Genomic DNA, 24,205 nt, shown 5'->3' on the forward strand with positions numbered 1-24,205 from the left:
GTGAATTCACAGTAATTTCCTGTTAATATTTCACAGTAATTTGTACAGATTTTAAAGTTAAAACTACAGATTTATACTGCAACTTCACAGCTACACTGCCCATAAATTCACTGATGTGATGATTTAATGTATATTACACATAAAGCCTGGCATTTAAACATTTTATAAAGGACTTCTTGCTGTGACTAATGTGCAGTCTTTGACTTTTAATCCACAACGTTGTTTATTTTCTCCTAGCATTTCTAACAGCTGTGCCTATTTTCCAGCGTATAGCTCTTTCTATGTTTACATTTCTCTACTCTGTTTGTAAGTGTACACTGGACCTTATAGACTGCAGTGCCCTGTTTGTTTGTGTTTGATTTGTAAGGTTGTTGCCTCTCACTTTTTTCAGCACCTCTCTGTAGGACTATATCATTTGTTTATCTTGTGTCAGTGGTTGAATGACAATAAAGTTGCCTTTACACATGGAAAAAGATGAAAGTGGCGCACTGGTTAATTTCAGTAGAGCAGGTTTCCTATTTCTTTAAAGCTGCACTTCTGGATAAAAGAAAAAAAATACAGTAAACTACAGTAAAATTACTGTATTTGGGGGGTTTGAAATGATTTACTGAAGGTTGCCACAATATACGAACCTTTATACTCTCACAACTATTAGTCATGGACGAAACTACACCTTGCCAAAGCAACAGCAAAAGATACAGAAACAACAGAAAAAAAATCTACATCATTCAGTTCCTTTTAGAAAACAATACACTTCTCTCTTCAAAGGTAGATATTTTATAATGTAATGCAAAAAATTTGGCACAAGTGCGTTCACTATCTTACACACTGAACATTCAGGGAGCCGTCATAAAGGACGCATTCTTACTTCAAACTGATTCCCAAGTTTTAAAGCTGCAAACAGGATCCATGCTCAGAAAGGAATCCCATTTTTGCAAAAGATTTCCTCAAATGAACCTTTAATCTTCATCTCATTTTTTCTCCCACCGACAGCTGAGAGCTCAGACGTATCCAGTGACACGAGCTGACCTCACATCCCCCGGCCCTGTGGATCATGTGACAAGAGGCCAGCGACATCCAAATCCTCTCTGCATCTAACTACAGCATCATGTACAGTAGCAAAGAAGCAATCACCTAAGTATGTTTATCCCAGGAGGCGGCTAGGCTCTGATGCTAATAAAGATGAACTATTCCAATCAGTTAATGTGGATGCGTGCGGGACGGAGACGACCTGCAGCAGAGTGGCGAGCTGAGTTGTTATTTTGTTTTTCAACACCAGATCACTGATTGCAGAGATAAACATGACGCTGAATTCTTCTGGGGGAATAAAAGCTTTTAAAAGATTCTTGTCAGTCCTTTAGAGACTTGATGGACAGCTGAAAACAGGCAGCAGATTAATTATCTGTTCTAATGAAAAGGAGACACTTCAAGAGTCAGCTGAAGGAGACTCACTCCTCCAAAAGCTACGGTGCTGAATGAAAAATAAATATTATATCAGACTTTTTTAATTTATGTGGATTCACTTTACACAAAGTGTGACCTCTGATGTGAACTTCCACTTCAAATATTAATTAAGGATAGACTTTTCTTTTCTTCTCCATCAAGCAGGGTTTTTAAATGAGTTTGGATTCATATGAGGTTGTCTATTCATGACTTTTCCCCGAGAGAGCAGCCTCGCTCAGGATGAGAGTGAAGCAATTAGAGGCCCGCGTGGTGCGGGATCAGGTGCTCCCCTCGGACCAGGCCGGGGGGTATTGTGGAGGGCAGGTGATGGGGGTAAGAGAGACAGGAGAGAAAAAAGGTGAAAAATCACCCAGGGGTACTTTACCGCACTGCGGAAAGAAGCAAGACAATATTAAAAATATGCACCGCCTCAAATTTTCACTGGAAATTACTTTTATCGCAAATTTCTGATGAATCCAATTAAGAAAAAAATCAGTATTACAACACAGCAAAAAATGCCAGTTTGCACCCCTCTAATACATCAGATTGTGGGGGATTAAACTGTTTGCCAGCTTGACTTCCAACCATCCTCTTCTTAACAGCTCCTCCCATTCTAGTGGCTGCTCTGCTGGCTGTTTCTAATCATGCAATTAATCTACCAAAGCATTTCTTCCCACATATGGAAGCTAAACATTCATCCAAACCCAACATCCTTACTGCACATTCACCCCTCCTCCCTCTTATGCGTCAGCCATGCAAACATAGATGTTCCTCAGCACATAAAGGTAGTAAAACTCTGCCCTCTGCAGGGCTTCAGCCGAACACTGTTCATCTGCGTCCAGCACGACCATCTTGAGCCGAATCCATGCAAGAGGATATCTATATGAAGAATTATTTACAGTGGCGTGAAAATGAGCGTGAGCAGAGTGGGTCTGCGTGATTGCAGCTCCTGCTGGCTGATGATACACGTGTGAGCTGATGGAGGGAGACACAAGTAGGAGACGGGGTTGTTCACCCACGGGTGCGCCGTGATAGGATGCTCCTGAGTCTAAACAGCATATGGTGCCTCCCTGGGCATCAACACACATCCTACATGTCCAGCAACACGGCAGGCTGTGTGATACACTCACACACACACATAAACTGATCCAGGCAAACACAATGCTTAGTATTACATGAGCACATACACACATTTTCATACACAGCACTTGCTTTTTGGAGGACATGGGGATTACAAAAATCTTTCAAATTTCTGTGTGATTTTCACGATTGTTTTTTTGATAACAGACTTCATGCAGAGTAAAATTCTGAAATGGTCATTATTACTGACAATAGATGATCTGAATGACTCATTTTCTCTATTGGCTGATTATTGGTGAGCTATACACGAGCTACACTAATTGGTGAGCTATATATTTTGTTCATTTCACACACAAAAAAAAAAAAAAATATGCTGAAATCTGCTTGTTACATTTTAAGTATTTTTTCCTTTTTTGTTTTCTATGGGTTTCACTTTGAGATAGGCAATACCTGGCATGTTTTCCAAATATATTTCTTGAAACTTTTTACACATTTTAGTTTGAGTATCAGCCTCCATGCTCGCATATAAAAACAGACTTTTCACAGAATTGATTCTAAATTATAATTATAACTATCTAGAATGGGGTTGCATGAGGTGCCGGTCGATAGAGCGTGCAGTACCGCAGAGGATGCCGATCAGCTCGACTCCTTTGTTTAGAAACTGGCTATAGTAAAAGCACTGAAGCTAGACAATCAATCATTGCAGATGAGGTCAAAGCTATACTGCAGTCTGAAGAACACATATGAGCCGTGCATATGAAAACTGAAAAGAGGAAAGGAGCTTTTTAGCTTTTTAGTGAAGGACAATAATGAAATATAGCCACACTCTCCCTGGTATTAGTGTTTTAGTTGTAGGTTCTTAGGCTTATCTGAATAGCATGGTAGAGTTGCTTGTGACTCTTGTCATTTTTAAAAAAACAGGGGTTGAGCTACACAGCATCTTTAGGAGGTATGCAACCCCCCCTCAAATAGTTAAAATAATGTTTTCCTTTAATGTTAATTCTGTGAAAATCAGTTTTTACATTCAAGCACGGTGGCTGATGCACTCAGACTGAATGGTGAAAAATGTTAAAACACTGTAGAAAAACATGTCAGGTATTGTCCAACTAATAGTAAAACCTCTAAAAAACTAAAAAGGAAAAGATATTTGAAACTTTTGCGCTGGTTCTATCACATTATTCCAATTATGAATCAAAATGTATGTATAATTCATCAATAATCTATGATCAGTTGCTGCAACAAGCTCACTTATTTATTTTTACACTATTATCGGTTGCATGTATGTTTCCCCTTGACTCCATCTGCAGTTGCTGATAACCTCACTATGGTCCCAGCTCTCCAGACAGTTTCTCAAAACAGGAAATACACTTAATATTGACAAATACCTCATGTAACCACATCACAAAAAAACACGGAACTACTCCTTTAATAAAAGAAGCTATTACCTTGCATGATTGTGTTGCGTCTTATGCTCTATGTCTGAAAACTATACAATTATGCACATGCATTTAGAACAACAGCTGTGCACTCATAAACAAACACGCGTGCATGTGTTACACATAAAATCTCTCCCATAAGACCGTCCACTTGGATCTGTACAGTCAAAACAGTCTAACTGCTGTAAGGGGGGTTTCTTTTTTCAGGCTCTGAGTAGCACTAAATGTATATTTAAATGTTACAGGCCCTTTAACTGATCATAAATGAAAACACATCAAAAGTGTAATTATTGTATAATAAAAAATAGTAAATTGAACTTTGCTTTTGATGAATCAAAAATGACAAAGTCATTTTTATTACTGGATATCAGGTGTTTTAGGTGTCAGTATCAAGAAAACAAAAACAAATTGAAACCATAGATTTTTCTAAATCATGCATCAGAGGAGACTAAATATCTGCTCTGGAAAAGCAGGAGAATCCATCAGCAGACGATGTAATCCACCGAGCGTCCACAGCTGAGGACATCAAACCCTGTGATTGATTAAGTTGTCTCAGGACAACCTTCCCAGTGTTTTATTCCCGACGCTTGACTTCCCCTCCATGGCCACCATCTTGAATCCTACAAACATTACATCATCCCACTGCTGCTGCTTGTCCTTCACATGACCCCACGCTCAAGTGCTCAAATAAGGGGAGGGGGATAACATGAGCACCAAGCCTTTCTTGAAAACAGGCCAGAGTCATAATGAAAGCTTGTTATGGTGGTATTAATAGACCTCGACTGTATTTTTGGAAGGGAAAACATTGTGCATGATGTTGGTTCAGTGCTACACTTCCACTCATCGTCAGCTGCTGAGGGTGCTTACTGTCCAGGTCTCCCCTCTTGTCATAAATCATGTGGGAAAGTCAATAGAGTTGTTGGGATTTATGTGGGTTTGAGTCGTCTCTCTTGAAATGATTTGTCGTAGATGAGGGACACAAGCGCCGACCATAAAAACAATTCTGAAGCACGAGTCGTTTTCCTCAAATCTTCCTCTGACAACCAAGGTCCCTGCTGTTTATAATCTTTACACAGCGTCTTTTAAGAAGTGAAAAATGGCTAATACCATCCAACATATTGTTTAGTTTTAACTGAGGTGTTTATACAGTGTGGGGCTTTTAATTTTAAGCTGTGAAAATGTTTAAAATCACCTCGGCAGAGGCCGTAAAGTCAGCATGTTGCTACAAGATGTGTGACATAATAGTATGACACACACACACGCGTAGAGCAGAGCCTTTAGTGACCTGCCATATGTCCCAACAGAACACCCATAGGCAGACCTCGCTCCTGAGTCACAGCCTCCAGAAACAAACCTAACATCTGCCATCCTCTGTCCACACCGCCTGTGCAACCAGACATGAGACACACACACACACCAATACACACACACAACCTTCCTCCATCACCTCCAACCATCCCCCTGTGCTTATCACCTATAGGACAAAGAAAAGAGCATCCATTTGACTCTGTTCGTGCATTACATAAGAGACCTGTCTTACTGAGACCCAATCACAGAGCCGCCCCCCCCTCTCCCAACGAGGCCTCCTACAGCGTTAGTCGTGATAAATCTGCACCCACCCCCCCACATCCCTCCCCCTCCCTCTGTTTCCGTGTGGTGTGTCTCACTCAGGTTCTCCTCTCCCACCCCTTGTGCACCTCCAAGTCTTCATCACACGGGAACAATCTCCCTCTAACAGGCCCCTGAATATGCAGATTGGTTAATTCAGCTGCAGTTGCTCTCTGGGTAAATGCATCTGCAGCACTTTCCCAAGACTGAGCAGCGAATAAATGCTTACGCTGGGGCTTTTTTTCCCCTTTTTTTGTGTGTGGCGGATAGGGGGGAGTGCCTCGGTTCACGGCAGACTGCAGCCAAGGATGAGATTTTAGAAGCGGGACGGGGCAAGCAGAACTAATAAGAGATTAAGACTTTGACCAAGGCAGTGCTCAGGGCCTTGGTCGGCGACTGATCCTGATCTGTTAAGGAGTAATTAATTTAATTGCGCTTTTTATCTTGGCTTAGCGGCACCTGCTCCTGCTGATACACTCTTATAGTTTCTCTGCAACTCACCTGGTTATAGCCTCTGCAGCAAACATTCCTTTTACATTTCCCAAAACAGCTGAGAGGGCAGGAAAATACTGCAATAAAAACACATCTTTCTCCCTCAAAAAAACACATGAAACAGAAACAGCAAGCTAGAGTTAGCATCGCACCAGCAGGGATTCAAAGTAGGGTATTGTGTGTGTATTTTTATCATCTTTATGATGAAATACAGCACACACACTGGCATAAGCAACTTATTCAAAAACATTAATCCCTTTAAAGAAAGAACACAGCAGGAATATCCCTTTGAAATGCTGCTATTTGTCGTGAAAAATCCCCCTGTGGATTCTTCTTTCACAGCAACAAATAAAAGTCACACATAGTAACTTGGATATGAGAGGTCTATGGAGTAAATAATAAAGAGAACAGGAGTTTGTGTTACACCTAACAGATGGACTAATGCATCTCCCTAAAGCATTGAGAAATCCTGTAAACGCTGCTGCTTTGAGATGAGACGAGCTGTTGTTGATGAACACAGAAAAATAACTCCTGCAATACACCGAGGCATCGAGTGCATAAAAGACTGTAGTTAGTCACCCCCTCCTTCTCTTCTTCATCTCTGTTGTGCTTTCTGCAGCCTTAGCACTAAAATCTGATTCAAGCTTTCTGTGAACAAGTGAGCTGCTTGCCAACACAAATGACAGCGGGAGTGGGCTGGGAGCCAAAGTCCTCCCCTGACTATCAAGAGAGAAAAGCAATCAAAAAAAGCAATCGATATAAACAAAGTCTTAACTACTATTGATTATTTAGCTCTACGCTGATGGGCAATGATAGTTATGGACCTAAATTCATACACTCAGTTGATTAATATCTCTAGTTCTCGGTTGAAACAGCTAGTCAGGTGAGATCTTTTTTCACGTTACTGCAGATCATCCAACGGCTCAGAGGCTCGCTGTTGTGTCTGTTGAGATATTTTGGTAAGGACGCAAAGGAAACGGCTCCTCAGCTCAGCATCCTGCAGTCTCATCACTCACTGTAAGGCGGACCGTTACTTCCATCAGCCGCATTTGAGTTTGGGCAAGTCAGCAAGTTTTCCTCCAGTGCACACACAGCCCTGTACAAAAAGAAATATACCATGAAGAGGCCAGGAGCCCTCAGCTGAGCGCTCCGTCTGCCCTGAGATAGAGGCCTCTGGAGCCGTTTGAAGCGTCCCCTGAGTGGCAGGCCATAAAGACAAATGAATGTGATGTGGTGGGGCGATGTACATGACTTACAGAGCAGAGAGAGGACACGAGAGTGCGGTGACACTACGCTGCCTTTTCCATTCAGATGAAGGCTTATGAATGCTGTGCATGGCTCAGAATCAAGGCCACCACTAATCTGTCAATTACAGCCTAAAAGCATCCACCTCCAGCATCGCAGAGCCAGGTTTACATGCAGGGAGCTGGATGCTGATTCTGTAATAACATTTGAAATGACTGACTGAATTTGTTTACATGACGATTCACTTTTTGAATGAGCTCTTGGAAAAAGAAAGTCAAAAGCAACACTATTATAAAGAAATATTATGACAAGCATTAGATGGATTGTAATGAGATGTTGGCTCACTGGTCTGCTCTCAACAGTTAAGCCTTGCATAATGTAATTCTGCCTTTAGTTTAAAGGGATAGTTTGATCATTTTGAAGAGGGGTTGCATAAGGTACTCATCAATAGTAAGTGTCTTACTCACAGGGAAGCCCTGTCAGCATGGCTCTATTGTTGAGTCACTGGGCGGAGAGCCAGCGGGCTGGGAAAAACACGTATGTGTTGCGTCCACAAATAGTGCCAAGGTAGTCGTGTTAAACAAATCCTGACAGCAAAGTAAAGTGCTGAGAAATTCCTCCAGTGTTCACTTACACCAACGTTTGGTCTGAGTCGACCCCGCTGACCCCGAGCCTAAGTTTGATGCAGTTTCCCAATAACAGGGCCAAGTGCACACTCTTCATCCGTGGGTACTGAACACTCACTGAAGTTTGAAGTATTTATCCTATGATTGAGTCAAACATGTTTTTATACACACAGCCTCCATGGGCTTACATGACTCCATGTTAATACACAGTCCAGGGTCAGAGTTCACAGCTTGTCTTTAGATCACCAAGAAACAGAAGTCAAGAGAGGTTAGACCTGTTTACATATTGTCAGAGGAGTTGTATTTGTATGTGTAGAAGCACAAGAGTATGAAATATTAGAGCTGTCCTTTGAGTTTTAATTTTACTTTAATCTTACACTACACAGTGGTGGACAAATCATTAGGACACCTGTCAGATCTGGAAATATTGACCATTTTTGTGCCTCCAAATCTTGACCATGGAACATGCAGATGGTTGCTCTAAGCATATCGAATATCAGATGGAATGAGTCCTGATGTTTTAATCTACTTTTAACTTCAGTATCTGGTTTATCTACCTTTAGCAGAAGTTACAGCAGCAGCATATCTCTCTGGCATAGTGTCAGCACAATTCTGGAAAACTTAAACACTAATGTTATCCCAAAGGCTTTTCTTTGAATGCACAATAGATTTGTCCAGTTTATTGTGCAACTTGCCCAAATTTGAGGTCCAGACTTTAAGGGGCCAGTCCATCATTTTCAGTGTTTCTTTTTATAAGGAAATGACTTAAATCTCTGTATGATAGCCCTGTTCCATGGTAAAGATCATGTTGATGAATTTGTAGATATTTCATTTGTTTTATGGGTATTTAACAGCAAATTTCAGCAAAAGCAACTGAAACCTCTTGGACATTCCAAGTTCTCTATTAATTTTAGCCACCAATGTATATTTTTTATGAGTTTTATTTATTTATCTATTTTTATTTTTTGCTGTTTTCCAGACAGGGTTCTTTCCCCCAAAATTTGGCATTATTGTCGACTGACAATAAAAAAATTGTATGAACATATAATTTGTTTCTTTTTCTATATCATGAGATACAATCAGTAAATTCACAGACAGAATGCACCGTCTTTTCTTTTTCTAGAATTTTTAGAAAAGTTAGCTTAGTGGTTTTAGTTGTAAAGTTAGCTAGCTTAAAAACGTCTGTAGTGGCCAACTTAATTCAAATAAAAAGCTCCCTTGCCACTTCATAGCAGGACTTATTACTTCTGACTCAGATGTTCTTGATCCAAAGACGAAAGTGATACCAGTTGAAGGTTTCCAAAAAAGGTGATCACTTTTTATTCTTCAAAAAACGGACATAAAGCTGAGGTTACAAAAATGATTTGTTTCCTATCCTTCTTAAACAAAAATTGACATCCTCACAGTGTCAGAAAAACATTGCTCCTCGTCCTGCTCGAACGTATCTTTTTCTATAACTTAACTCCTCCTCAGACACAACAGACCCTTACGACATTCGCCGACACTTTACGGAGGCCGTGGTTTAAAGAGCAACACACGTACACACAAACAGAGAAATACTACTCTCATACTATATTTCAATATCAAATGTAAAAAACATAAAAATATTCAAAAGTTAAGAACTTATATTGTATTCTGTATTAGTGGCTTCAACAACTTCCAAATTTCATTTTTTGCTCGTCTATACAACACAATATCTCAGACAACAAATTTCTCAGTAAGTCTCTGAGGTCATCATAGACTATGACAAATACAGGGCAAAAGAAAAATTGAGTCAGTTTCCATGTCAAAAAATCACACATCTCACAAACTTACTTACTGTTAGAAAGTGTCTCACTTCAACTCCCTTGAAGATGACATGTATGACTAGAGTGAAGTGTCCTACAGCAATCAGATGTTTGTAACTTCAATCAGACACAGTAGCAAACTTTAGGGATAAGCTTTATTACGCTTCACTCTTAGGTTGAAATGTGCTGCTGGTTTTTAGTAAACTGTCTTGAGAATTACTGGATGGATGTCAATCAGTCAGTGAGACAGGCCTCTCAAACAATGTGGCTAAGCCCTCAACCCAATGCTTGCTACAGCTAAACTCTCCGCCTGGATCTATTTGCTGAATGTCATCCTGCTCTCCCTGACCTCACATGTTCCCTGTCTCTTTCCTGTTCAATAAAGGCAAAAGGAAAAGAAAATCTTAAGCATATAGGTGTCAAAACCTGTTTTACAATCATGTATCTGCAAAACTAGCAACATCCCAATCAGCCTTAGCTGCACCATGTGTGCTTGTGCAAGCTAGCATGCTCAGCTAAAAGATAGTGAACAAAGTGAACATGACAACTGCTTAACATCAGCATGTAAGTGTTGTTCTCATGAGCATGTTAGCATGCAGCTTCACAGATCTGCAGCCATGTTTCTGGTGTCATTAATAAATCAGTGCATCAGAGAGACTTAGAGCTCTGTGACTGTGACACCACTTAGCTTTAGCATGCTGCTGTTTAAGTTAAACTGTCAAAAGTACACAACAGAGCATTTTCTTCAAAGTCAAAAAGAGGAGCAGTAAAATATGGTACAAGCATCAAAAAGCACACTCTCAGAAGCCGTAATAAACTTGCTGACTGATACTTGTATCAATAATTCAACCAGCGCAGAGGTTTTTCAATATCCTTTAATGAGATGGAGCGTTTGAGCTGAATTCACAGTCAGGTCATATCTGAGCTGTCATCATGATATAATTCCCCTGAGGCTGAGGCCCTCCAGCAGTCTTCTATGGCTGTCTGACAACAACAAAGTACACACGTGCATGACCATTGTGTCTGCTTTGATTAGCATAAATCACAGGTGAAAATACAAAGCACTCCTTTCTGCATCAGTGTCCCTTTTGAATCAAAAAACACCCAACAAAGGAAAGTCAGGATAATTTACTGTGACTCAATAAAATAAAGAAATCCCCTGCGAGCATTTAGCTACAATCTGAGGCATTTAAAGATCAAGACACCTGTTTGTGTGAGTGAAATACAACATCAGATACAACTTAGGGAAGCAACACTAGCGACCCTTGAGTGTTAACAATTAGAATTTCACAACATCTGACATTTCCTTATCAGCAGTATATAAGGAGGGACAGAGAAAGTTTATGGAGGCTAATAAATGCTAAACTTCACCAGTCTTGGTATTTGAGGGCCTGTGTCCACTAGCCACATATCTGGCGCAGGCAGCATCCATCCTTTTGACTGTTGCTAGTTTTCTTAAGTTGTTTCTGGCACATACCTAAGCAGTGAACACTTAGTCTGTTTTAAAATGCTCTGTATGCTCCACGTTTGACTTTAATCCAAATTATTTCACAAACAAAACATAAATTGCTAGGCACTGTTGGCTATGGCTGCTTTTTGCAGCAGCTCTCTCTTCTTTGTCCGTTTCTTGTAATTTTTTCGTCTCTTTTTCGTAATCTTTGAGATCATACATGTAACCATGGCTGCATTGTTTACATGTGAAATCAGCTGTTAGCAGCTTGTAGCATGTCAATGCTAACTGGTGTAAGGCCTGATGTCTTCCCACAAGATGAGGAGAAGGAGGTGAGGACGACGTGCTGATTCTCAGGTGTGAGGTAAGAAGTGACGACATGGACCTGTCCTTCCATCCATGGTTACGAACATAAGATCTATGTTCAATAAGATCGACGAGCTAGCTGTGCTAACCCAGCAACAGAGGGAATACCAGAAGGCAGAGTAGCATCATGCTATTCACAGACATGGCTAACGGAGCTAACATCAGACACCAACGCCACATTGGAAGAGCTTCACCTGCTGTGAGCAGACAGGACGCAGGAGACAGAGATGGAGCATGACTGAAGAAGCTCAGTCCTGGACCCTGTGGAGGTGGAGGCTGGCTGAACTGGAGAATGATGGACAAGCTGTCATCATCTATTTTCTTATGGACCTTCTTGCACTTTCTATACACTTTCTTACTTATGTTTTCTTGATTGCTGTTGTGACTTCAATTTTGGTGTATTTGTTACAATGACAATAAAGTTCTATTCCATTCTATTCTGAAAACAATGTTTGCTGGTAAATTTGTACAGATAAATCACACCTCTCCTTGGTTTGAACTGATCAGTAATAGAAATCTTTCATGGTTTTCTGTCACTTTCATCTGTGTGTATTATAACAAAAACAGTGGACACTGAGAATACTTCTGTGCTTTGGATGCTGAGCACTTTAAACACTGAACTGGGCTTGGCAAAAAATTCAGAGATTGGGTTTTTTTTTTTTTTTCATTTTGTAGTTTCCCACTTGACTGTAAGGAAAACATAGTGCACTTGAATTTCTCAGCTGGTGCACCCAAAATGGTCAAAAGTTGAGTGTGGGACACTGGACACCTCTCACTCTCAATGATTGCCATTTTGGCAGGAACAGATCTAATGATGGATGATGGTTGCAGTTAATGAATAGCAGATAGGACACCTGTGAACAGTTATGAAATGTGATCTTCCTTTCTGCTAAGTGTGAAGCAGCAGAGTTTGATTAGTGACGTCTCACTTTCAGTACATGAAGAAAAGAAATGTGTACCACAGTTGAGTGAAAGTGTGATATTCATGGGGTAGACACACATTTCTGACACTGCTCTCATCCTTGTAGACAGTATAACTGTACTGTTGGTCTTGGCCAGCATAATGTAGGGATAAAGCTGGCTCGAATGGCTGTTGCGTATTTCACCTCTATTGTTTGATCTTTTAACAAAGTTCACAATCTTGTTTTCACACTGTGGTTGTTGGTGTTGATTAAACTGGACAGATCCACCTGTTTCTCCTGATTCTAGTCTGAAAATAATGTAATGAAGGTTATTTGTTAACATGTAAAAGGAATAACCAGTAATGCAGATACAGGGTCTATAAGAAGCATGTGTTTGAAATGTGACGTGAAAAAAAAAAATTCAGGTATGACTCAAAACCAAATTTAAAGACATAATTCAATACATTTAACGAGCCAAAGCAAACCTTGTGCCTCTTTAAGAGAATGAAAAAGCTCTTCCGTTTCACCTTTTTTCAACGTGCTTTCAGATCTAGTAGCACGCCTGAACTGAGTGTTCAGAGGACAAAGACTCAGCGGTGAATGTGCAGGGTGACCCACAGAGGAAGTGAATGGGAATAAAAACTCTGTGCATTGTTTGTCAAGCATTGTTTTTGACTTGTTTGTAAGCAGGGAAGCAAATCATTAGTGCAACAGGCCCAGCTCAGGCTAATCCTGCATGTCTTGTGTCTCTTTTTTATTTGGTCCTAAGAGACAAATGTATTCTTATTTCTTTTGTGCAACTTTTTGGTATCAGTTTTTGAGTAAAAAAAACAGTTTTAGGGGGCATTCAAACAATATCATGTGAGTAGTTTCTTGATGAATATCATACATCCTTTGTAAACTGACTTTTTACACCTGAGTTTTTGTGACTATCAGATTTTACGTCTTTCAGTCTTCCCCAAATGTCTGGGCATTAATCACAGTGTCTGCAATCACCTGATACAGCCTGTTAATGCACTTTGTTGCCCTTTGAGTGAGTTTACTTACATTTGAGTCAAGGAGATCAATGCTGTCAAGACTCTTGCTCCGGTGAATGCGGCCCTTGATGCGACGGAGTGATGGTTTGCCCTGATGGGTGCTGGAGGAGCCTGCAGTGACGGAGCCGGCGGTCGGGCTGGGGTGTATCCTGAAGTTACAACCATGGAGAAAGAGAGGGTGACAGTGAGAGAGGGAAATGAAAACACCACATCAGAGCCAGTATGAATGCACATCCTGCATGGTTGTTGTTGTTTCACAGCGTGACACTTTGCCACAGGCAAAACCGAGGAAGACCACAGCCAGTGGTCATGCTTTTCAAAAGGCCATAGTCCCCAGCTGGGTATAATGGCATTTAAAGAAATCTATAATTGGATTTAATGTCACAGCAGCCCTGTAGGGGAGCTTGTTGGAGCAAAGGAAGCGCTGCGGCTTGAAACACGGAGGGGTCTGTGCAGCACTGTGGGCCACAGCAGCCAGACTGAAGCTGGGTCATGGTGAGACGTGGGGAGGAGGCACAGTTGGCTGACCTATCACCAATACTCTCAGGAAATGTTTTACCCTTCATAAATGACATACTTTAGCAGCACTGTTGAACCCCTGCTGACCACATTACAACACCGTGTCTCTCATGTCTTTTGTGTTTGCCATGTTCATCGCTTAATTAGTGTGTAATGTGCTGTGTTTGGCATTAAATTAATCATCGCTGTGGGGATGATTGAAGCCTGCTAAGAATTTTGTTTCTGATACATCTAATGGGATGTAACAGTACTTTTTGCCACCAGACAAATCTGTCTCCCATTTATAAAGCCTGTGGGACTTCTTTCTACAAAGGAACAGCTTCACACATGATTAATAAATCAATAAGTTTTTTTTTTTTGTATATAAGCCAATGAGAGAGCAACAGGGCAGTTGCCAGGGAGTGAAAAGCTCTCTGGCTGCCGTATTTTTCTCTCTTTATTTGGCAAAAACAAAACAGTCATGATCATCAATGAGAGGGAGTGTTGCTTTTTTATGAATGAAATGGATCAGATAAACCACACAAAGAACAAGACTCTCTTTATGCGACTGGCCACAGCTTTGGGATTTTCACTAACGTGGAGTTTCATTCAGTGAGAGTTGCTTGAGCGCAAAACAGCTGATCTGCAGCAAATCCATTGAGCTGCATGCATATGGAATCTGTACTGTAGAGACGACACCGTGCCAAAAGAAAGGGCAGTCTGACTGCAGGATAAAGCAGTGATTATACTCAAAATGTAACATCAGGTAGAAAGGAGATTAATGTTCTGAGTCTGTTCTGACAATGTTAGCTCAACCAAACTTTGGTTGAACTTTACTGAGATAAAGAGACAGAGTTAAGGTGGGCCTCAAGCCTCCTCACACCCTTAAACTGGCAAAACTACACTGTTAAATACTTTCAGTATCAGCGTATCATTTGTTCATTCCATATCCATTTTAGAAACCGAAATCGTAAAACAGATAACGACTTGTTATTTCATTTCTCGTTTTCAAACTAAAAGGCCAAAAACATATAACGGCCTATTTTTCGCTGCTTTGATTTTGTTTTGAAATTAAAAATAGAGTATGAGAGAATGAAATTATCATGGGATTTTTGTTCCATTTGTTTTTGGTTTGTATCATTTTTGATGTCTTGTGACACGGAAGTTGTTGACTTTTTTCTCAGGGAGGCCAGTCTTAAACTGTGCGGATCTTGAAACCTGTTCACAGAGAGAGAGAGAAGGTGATATACAGTGAGTGACATATAAATAGACTGCTATGGCCACACTAGAACAATCGATGATGTTATTAAGCAGTTGTTCGAAGCTGGTAAGACCCACACAGACATTTTGGAGACGTTGCAGGACATGGGTGTCCGCAGACCCATCAGTGGAATCACCTGGTAAAGACTGACTGACTTTCCTGAGAGAAAAAAAAGGCAACGACTCCTGGGTCACAACTAGGGGTGTCCCAATCATGTTTTTTTTGCTCCTGATCCGATTTCGATTTTTTCATTTTGAGTATCCGCCGATCCCGATATTTCCCAATCCAATCTTTCAGCAATGTATTAAGAAAAAAGAAAAGAAAAGAAAAGAAAAGAAAAGAAACTCCTACAAGTTGCCCTTTGAGTTTTTTTTATGTGATTTAAATGAAGGTATCATTCTAGCCAACATGTCACCAACATTTCCACTTAGTGCAGCATTGGATCAACAAAATAAAAACAAAGCTTCTCAGTGGTGCACCACAAGATTACCTTGTATGTATGTGACAATAAGCTTGCACTTTCTTGTTTGCAATTTTGTTGTACTTGTTATAATGACAAATTGAGTTCTATTCTAAAATGAACGATGATGTTCTATTATACACATTTTAATCAAAAACAAGAACTAAGGCCCCCGGCTTTTTCCGATTCCCTCTCCCCCAATCTCCGATCATTAAAAAATGCCCCGATCAGCCCCAATTCCGATCACATGATCAGATCGGGACATCCCTAGTCACAACACATCGAAAATGATACAAACCAAAAACGAACAGAACAAAAATCACGTGATAATTCCGTCATCTCATATTCTATTTTTAATTTCAAAACAAAATCAAAGCAGCGAAAAATAGGCCGTTATTTGTTTTCTGATTTTTGATTTGAAAACGAGAAAGGAAATAACAAGTCGTTATCCATTTTCCGATTTTGGATTCTAAAACAGATATGGAATTAACTAATGATACACTGATACTTCAACCATTACAAGTAATAAAACAGTTAATTCCCTGTACCTTATATGCGACAGAAAAATTAGCAGTTCAGACACTTTCTGTAGAATTTTGCTGTGAACAAGCTTATGTTTGATGTAAAGATGGTCTTTTTGCATGGCTTGTGTGTGTGGTTTCTGATATTTCTGCGACCAATCTGAAGTGGACGCTCGTCAAACTGTAGTTAACTGTAGTTTTGGATTGCCACTTGTTTGGCTAAAATACATTTTGCTGCTGACCCTGTCCACAATTTACACTGTTTGGTTCCTCTGCCAGCTTCTGCAGACCAAGATGATACTGACCTCAAATAATGTAGGTGATATATTCCCAAGTTCCACCTTAATAAATGTTTCAATAAAGGTTTATCCTATAGAAGGCAGTCACTTAATATTTATTACACTTGTTCCAACTAACTCTTGTGAATAACAGTCACTTTTTGCAGAAAATGCATACGGTTGTGAGTTGCATTTGTATAAATTAAAAAAAAAAAAAAAAAAAGAAAATTATTTTTAGATTTTAACCAGTAATATCAAGATGACACTTTTGGCTTAAGTAAAGTGCTGTCCACATGTTTTTTTCTAACGTTTTCTCAGTATTTTAAACAGCACTACATCATTTCACTGTTTTCCAGCTTTTTGTTTCTTAAATAAGCACAAGACAAAGCTATTTCTCATAAATACACCACAGACTTCCAATCTGCTCTTTAGTAACTGCCTCCTTTACGTCACTCCTCTCCACTCCTATCTCTCAGTGCCACAGAGGACTGTCACTCTTAATGAGGATTTACCAAACACAATATTCAATGAGGCAAAATCCTGTCGACACTGTGCGGCTCAGGGATAGTAGATACCCATTAGTGCGCTCAGCAGCTGGAGCTCCTGAGGTTTGGAGACTCAGCTGAGGAATTTATTTGCGAGAGGAGCGAACAAAGATGGGAGGAAAAAGAACATTACCTTCCACTTTCTCTGTGCATTAATTCAATTGTTGCCTGCAGCGGTGTGAGGTGCTTACAGGATGGAAATGCAGAAGGTAAAAGCATTCTGCAATACATGCAGTCGATTACAAGCGACCTCAGATTGTTCTCATAAACAATACAGCAAACATGAGTAATGAGAAAAGCTGCTTGGACTGTATCTCAGCCTGGTGCAGCCCTGCGCATTCAGGGCCTCATTTCTTGGATGTTGATTCTCATATGGATTTCAGCCAAATCACTCGAGGCCACAAAGGCAGATTGTAACATCGTGCCAGCAACTCTGCAGCTCAGATATAATGTGCTGTGTGATTTCACATCTGTTGTGTGATGTATTCTTGCTCTATATTGAATACGGAGGTATATGGTGTTCCTCTGGAGAGATTTCAGGATGAAAAATAAAGCTGTGAGATGGAACATTAACATTTCCTTTCCCTTTACTATAGCCAAATGTACATTTTTAACTTCACATGAATGAGCAGCATTTGGCAAAGGCTATGACCCTGAAAATGTTGCCAGCATTGTTCAAAGTCAAAAGTGCTTCAACTTTTTTTTTATAATAAAAAGTCATAAGTTTTACACAAACTATTGCTTTCTTTGAAAAAAATATATAAAAGCTTTATTGAAGAGGGTTAAATAAGATGGTGTGTACTTCTTTTATTACTGTTAACTAGATGTAAAGCTATAAATGTTTATTCTATATGCAGTGTGCACATTCAGAAGGTACAGCATGTGTTAGCACAAAAGGACGGCTAGCCTGGGTCTGATAATGAAATATAGCTTCACTCACAAGAAAAGTCCAACTAAGTATTAAATAAAGAGGAAAAAAAGCCAGAATTTCTTTTTTTTTGTCTGTAAAATAAAAAATTGAGCATAAATTGAATCTTACAAAGCTATTTGTTACATATACTCACATGGCAGTCATTTTTCCCTGACCCCATGCTAAGAGTTGATAGCTAGCAAGACACCTCTTTGATATTGGTCAGTGGTGTTTAATGTTATGCCCTTGCTCCCATATTTATTATCATCTAAATCACAATGGTAAATTTAATTGCACAGGAAAATGGTCTTATTTCATTTGCTTTCGTCAGACTATCAGTATTAACCCTCTTTTAGCTAACTTCATGTTAGCTTATACGTTTTGGGAGGCTAAAATGGCTATGATGGTTTCATCCGATTTGTAGCACATCTTTCTCAAACAGCAGTCTCATGCTAGCTAGGAAGTGGTTAAAGGTCAGCATTAGGCTATTTAATAGTTTTGTACATTTTTCAGGTGAAAAGCAGGCTAATGATGGACTTTTTTGCACTTTCTATACTCTTTCTTACTTTTGTTTTCTTAAATGCTGCGGTGACTCCTGAATTTCCCCTTGGGGATAAATAAAGTATTTTCTATTCTATTCTATTCTATCTATTCTATTCTAATGATAGCAACTGTTTGAATGCTAGCATTACGCAGCAGCTTGTTTTATCTGATACAATAACAACTCAATTTTATCTAATAGAAGATTTTTTTTTTCCAAATAGCAGGGTAACGTTAGCTAAAAAGGAGCTAAAGACTAGAGGTACGCAATGGCTAACTTTAACTGATTCAGTAACATCCTGTTTTAATCAAGAAGCGGGCTAATGTTAGCTAGGAAGTGGCTGAGACTCAGCAGTTTGCTTTCAGATGTTTTCTTTGGCTTGTTAACAGAATTTATTTACCTTTTTTTAAATCAAGAAGTAGATAATGTTTCCTGGGAAGGGCTTGAAGGCAGACAAAAAAGATTATATAATTTTAGCTGGGAAGTGGCTAAATGCTAATAGTAGCATAGTCAGACTTGGAGTAACCAAACATGATGTTGTTCTTATTGCAAATTGTTGTGTAGCTCCAGATATCTAAAAGCAAGTAGCCAGAAATAAATATGGATGCATAAAAATCATAACTAATCGTCAGATTTTCAATAATCAAACATCAGACCACCTGAAACACAACAAGTGAACACTCTATCAGAGGAAAATGACTGTTGTGGGAGTTTGAATCATCACAGGAGGTTTAAAAAGCCTCAATCTTTTATGTGACGTTTCCCTTGTCGTGTGGCGAGTTCACAACACAATAAATGTCTCCTTGACTCTGATATTGTGACAAAACAGAAAAAGCTGTGTATCTTACAGTCCAAACAAAGACACGTCAAAAGGAAATGAATTCAAATCAATGTTAAGACAGAGCGTGATGGACTGCACCGTCCACTTCCAGAGTGGGCTAATGTGGTTTACAGATAAGCTAAGGTCAAACAGATGCCTGATGCTGCCACAATGGAAGGACAGGACACAAACACACAAACACACACACGTCAGTTGCAGGACTTTATGCTGCTCCTCTGTTCTCTTTTCCCTCAGTCTGCCTCCAGGAGCTATCAAGTACGATTAGTTCGAGCAATAACAGCTACTGCTTAATCAGCAGGTCAATAGGCAATGTTACGCTTCATTCCTCCCATCCCGGCCACCGCTAATATAACACTTAACAAAGAGAGCAATCCTGATCAGTGTCTGCTACACACACATAGATAGACATAATAAAACACAGAAAGACACAAACACTGTAAAAGGCACGGTCTAAATGAGTTATCTCCGCTCCCTAAGTACATTATCCGCTTGTTTGTTTTCTGCTTTGGAGAAAAGAAAAGGTGCATGTGAAGAATTAGAGGACATATTACGTAAAGTGTAAACTGTTGTATTATCCCTGCAGGCCTGCAACAGAGTGTAAAGTTCATTAAGCCAGGTTAATGCTAATCTTTGGTTGTGTGCAGAGGGAGTGTGTTTTTAAGACTGCAGGCAAGAGGAACATCTGTTAGAAGACCAATCCTAATTTAGAGAGCTGCTGCTGCTGCTGCTGCTGCTGCTATCCAGTTTTTGTCAAAGAAGTGCAGAGCTGTTACTCCTCATCATTTTGGGGAGAAAGGGGCACACATGGCACACACACACAGTTTCTCCTCAGTGGATGGTGGAAGTGTTGGGGCAGAGCTGTGTGTAATCTCGCCGACACACGCTGTGAGATCAACATAACAGGAAGCAGCTCTGAGCAGAAGTGGAACAGAATTAGTGCTGTAATTATGTAAAAATCAACCTTAAAAACAGGATACTTCAAATTCAGGATTTAACCATGCAGTGCAGCTTTTTTTTTTTTTTTATCAGTATGTCCTTTTATGAAGCTGCACACTTTCTTAGCTTGTGATTAAACTTCATTTAATAGCTTCACCTTAGGCAGTGTGCATCTGGTGTATTTTATAATCGATTCAGTATGTTTCAGTATGCATGAGCACAAAGCCACATTGATCTCAAAGATACCTAAAATTAAACAACCAATAATAAACTAAAGTTTGGGGAAACAAAAAAGCTTGAGGATCATTTTTCCTCCTAACAAAAGCAAGTTATGAGAAAATGAAAAACTGCCTCAGTAACAAAACTAAGACAAAACACAGCAGACGGTAACACTCTGCATTCATCTTAATAAAAATCCTTTTCGTGATTTATTAGGTGTCGAAAAAAGCTGCTGTACTTGACCTGAAACTCACCCATGTTTGTGACAAAGTTAAACTATTATTTAGTCGTCAGTGTCGCAGAGCTGCACATCACTCAGGTGTTACAAGGTCTCTACAGAGGTATTAACACAAAAACAAGCTCATCAAATAAAGACGCTGCAGGGCACACAGAGGAAATTTATAACACAGCAAGGTCATTATGTTGAGATATTTTCTGACTTGACTGCAAATATCTGTTCTATTACTTTTTCATCAAGACGAATGAGAAGGAAGTAGGAAACTCACAGTAAGTGTACGCACGTTAATGTAGTTTAAAATTACCATGTAATGAGGGGTAACTGGGGCTGAACACAGTCATTAAAATCCTTACTTTCTTTTTCAAAAGCTAGGAATGTCTTAAAATCAGCAAAATTGTTTTTTATTGTACTATTTCTTTCTTTCTTTCTTTTTTTTTTAATGAAAGATTATGCTTTCAGACTTTGCTGTTTTTGGACAGAACATCTGGACGGAGACAGGAATCATTAGAAAAAACAGAGCGGGGATGACAATGCACCAAATGGCTGAGGCTCCGGGTCGAGCCCGGGGCAAATGTGGTGAGGATTTTGCCTCAGTGTGCGGAGAACAGGCTGTACCAACTGAGCGGAAGCAACTCCAATTTTCATTTTAATACTTTTTATTTCATGATAATTTTATTAAATTTTGCTTTTTTAAGATTCTTTCAAAATAAAGGTATCTTAACCTGAAAACTACAACATTACCATACCACAATTTTACACCATTAATATTTAATAGAAGATAAATACTATGTGCTTTGAAGATATATTTAACCACCTGTCATAAAAATGATAAAACTACCCTGCATCATGGTTCACTCTGATTCAGACTCTTTCTTTCTGAGAAATTATAAACATTTTTTTATTCCCAAAATCAAGCTGGCACACTGGGATTCTCTGAGAGAGAGTCAGAAATGAGTCAAGAATAAAATTCAACCTCTAAAAGAAAGCTTTCTGTCCAGGGATGTAAGTAAAAAAAATTTAATTTCATTCCTGAAAACCTAAATTAAAATACTTTCAGCATTAAATAATATATAGATTACAATATATGCATTATAAAATGATAAAGATGGAAAACAATGTCTACAAAAGTAATGATCATCTTTAAATTCAGATTAATGCATATCTTTTTTTGTCTCACTAAAGTAAAGAAGGCTCTCTGTTGTCTTTCAGTTTTTATTGGATTCAGTTTTATTACGCTGCAGAGACAATTTTGCCTTTTCCGCCGCTTAAGAACCACACCAGAGCTCCTTTTGGTCTCATTATCTACTAATCATGAATTTAAAGCTTTACACTCCATTCATGTTTTCTATTATCCAACACGCAAACGATATCTGCATGTTACAAGCAAAACAGGCAAATTACAGCAAAGATAATTCAGCAACAAACAGTTAAATCGCACCACTGAGCGCGCAATATTTTGTTCTTGTCCAAGGACAGTTCTGTATGGGAAGTTAAAGTGTCAGCGTTAATTAAAGTCAAACACAGATTAGTCCAAAGAGGCTGCGCTGCTTTGTCCCAAGACTGGAGTGTAACTTGGAAAGGTCTGATAAAAGGTGATAAATCCCACCGGTAATAATAGTTCCTATGGTGATGTCAAAATGCTTAATACATGTACTGTTAAAAAAAACTCTGAATGCTCTGAAAGGTTGTTCAAATTTTACTATGAAACTTTCCCATGCATAGAAGATGCATGCAAAATCCCTGAAATGGTCTGAAATGACACATAATAACATGTTAGAAGTAAAAATACTACTTACGAAAAGGAAATGCTTCTGATTTATTCACTTTACGTCACATGTATTTGGGCGACTGCTTTCCACCCCAGCTGGTTCAAACGCTCAGTCCAACATGGTCAGAGCTTTCTCTGGCAGTTACATAACTAGTTTAGCCTTTTTGTATCCGTGCACCACTCCGCTTGAGACAAGGAGCCATTTCCAAAAAAAAAAACCTACATGCATATGGAGTTATAAATATCAAAACAACCCTGAGAGAAGAAACACAAGGGGAGTCCTTGGTCTCAGTGTAATCCCTTATCTCCTCCTGGGGGGTCAATTAGGCTAATAAGAGGATGACTCATGAATATGATTAGCTAAAGAGACAGAGATGGGAAAAAAACTGCATGTGATAAGAGTGTGACCCCGTCTGAGGTCACAGCAGCACTGTGACTACAGTGACATTAAAGCTGTGTTTTTGTTCTTTAAAATGTTTGTTAAAAAAACAAGACCATCATTTCAAAAATATAATGAAAAAAAACAGATATCTGAAAGGAAGTTTTCCATTTATGAATTAAAGTTGTGTCTGTCTGTGTATCTATAAATCTCCTCTGATCAGGATAATCTTTTTCCAGACTACATGATGCTTACAGATTTTCAGAATCTGTGTTTCCAGCGGCAGAAATGTATCAGGAAATGGTTCAGCTTGGCTTTAGGGAGGTGATGATAACAGTTTAAGCCTCCAACACAGCTGGGGTCGTGCCAGTGTGACGGCATTACGAGGGGGAAATGATCCACAGTGAGTGATACATTTTCCAGTTTGTAGGAAACACTTTTCCTATCAGGGTGCCATTGAGCCCATTGACTCCTAATTAACCAGCTTTGCTTTCAAACAAGATGGTAATCCGGTTGTAATTAGGGATACTATGTCACACACGTTGCAGCCCGGGCAGCAATCTGCTACAGCCGAGGAGGAGAAAAAAAGAAATGAGAGGTCTTGAAGTAAACAAATGAACAAGGCCACAGGAGAAGGGAGAGAGATGTGGTCACTGCATTATACTGAGTAGCATTCAGGCACACTGAGTAATGAGGACACTGGAGAGACCAGACACAAACACACATGCTGAGAGGAGGATAATGGTAGAAAATGTTTAATGAAAGGTGTACAGAGACCTGGAGAAGAGCATGTTTCATGCTTTTACATTTTATTAATTTCTAAGAGGAGGAGGAGGAGAGAAGAAGAGGGAAGAAGAGGGGGGAAGAGTGATGGTTTTCCACATGGTTAGCTTGATGGTGACACTTCCAGGAGTAGAATGGAGGCCGAGTGTTACATTAAAAGCACATGAAGTTGAAGGCTAAGAAGCGATGATGGGGGCTATGACATCATCCCTACGCATTCAACTTTACAAAGTGATGAAGAGGAAGGACACAGCTATAGCTCGAGCCATGGACTTCACACACGCACGCGCGCGCACTCACTCCTTGCATGCGGAGTTGGTGCCTTACATCCTGTGTATGTGAATGTGTGTGTGTGAGGAGAGTGTGTGTATGTGTGTGCGTGTGTGTGTGTGTGTGTGTGTGTGTCGACCACAGTAGGTTTGAGATGATTCCAACATGGTGCAGACCGGCTGCAGTAGCTGAAATGAATATTATGTCATGTTTTGGGAGAGTGAGCGTGCGCGCACCGTGGTATCATTTTGATGAGATGTGGGAGGAAACAGCTCGGCTTCCCCT

At 39.7% G+C, this 24,205-nt stretch overlaps 1 protein-coding gene across 10 annotated transcripts in view; it reads right to left on the minus strand.

Moving 5' to 3' along the window:
• tjp1b (tight junction protein 1b) overlaps positions 1–24,205 on the minus strand; it is an 81,995-nt gene that overhangs the window by 41,841 nt on the left and 15,949 nt on the right. For all 10 annotated transcript variants that reach the window (XM_074676744.1, XM_074676751.1, XM_074676740.1 and 7 more), the window contains one exon: positions 13,483–13,621. In XM_074676744.1, the coding sequence (XP_074532845.1) occupies positions 13,483–13,621 (139 nt within the window). The remainder of the gene's footprint in view (positions 1–13,482; positions 13,622–24,205) is intronic.

Source organism: Halichoeres trimaculatus, unplaced genomic scaffold, assembly GCF_033239565.1.
Source record: "Halichoeres trimaculatus isolate MK-OKI-2021-1 unplaced genomic scaffold, fHalTri1.1 fHalTri1_scaffold_10, whole genome shotgun sequence".
NCBI lineage: Eukaryota > Metazoa > Chordata > Actinopteri > Labriformes > Labridae > Halichoeres > Halichoeres trimaculatus.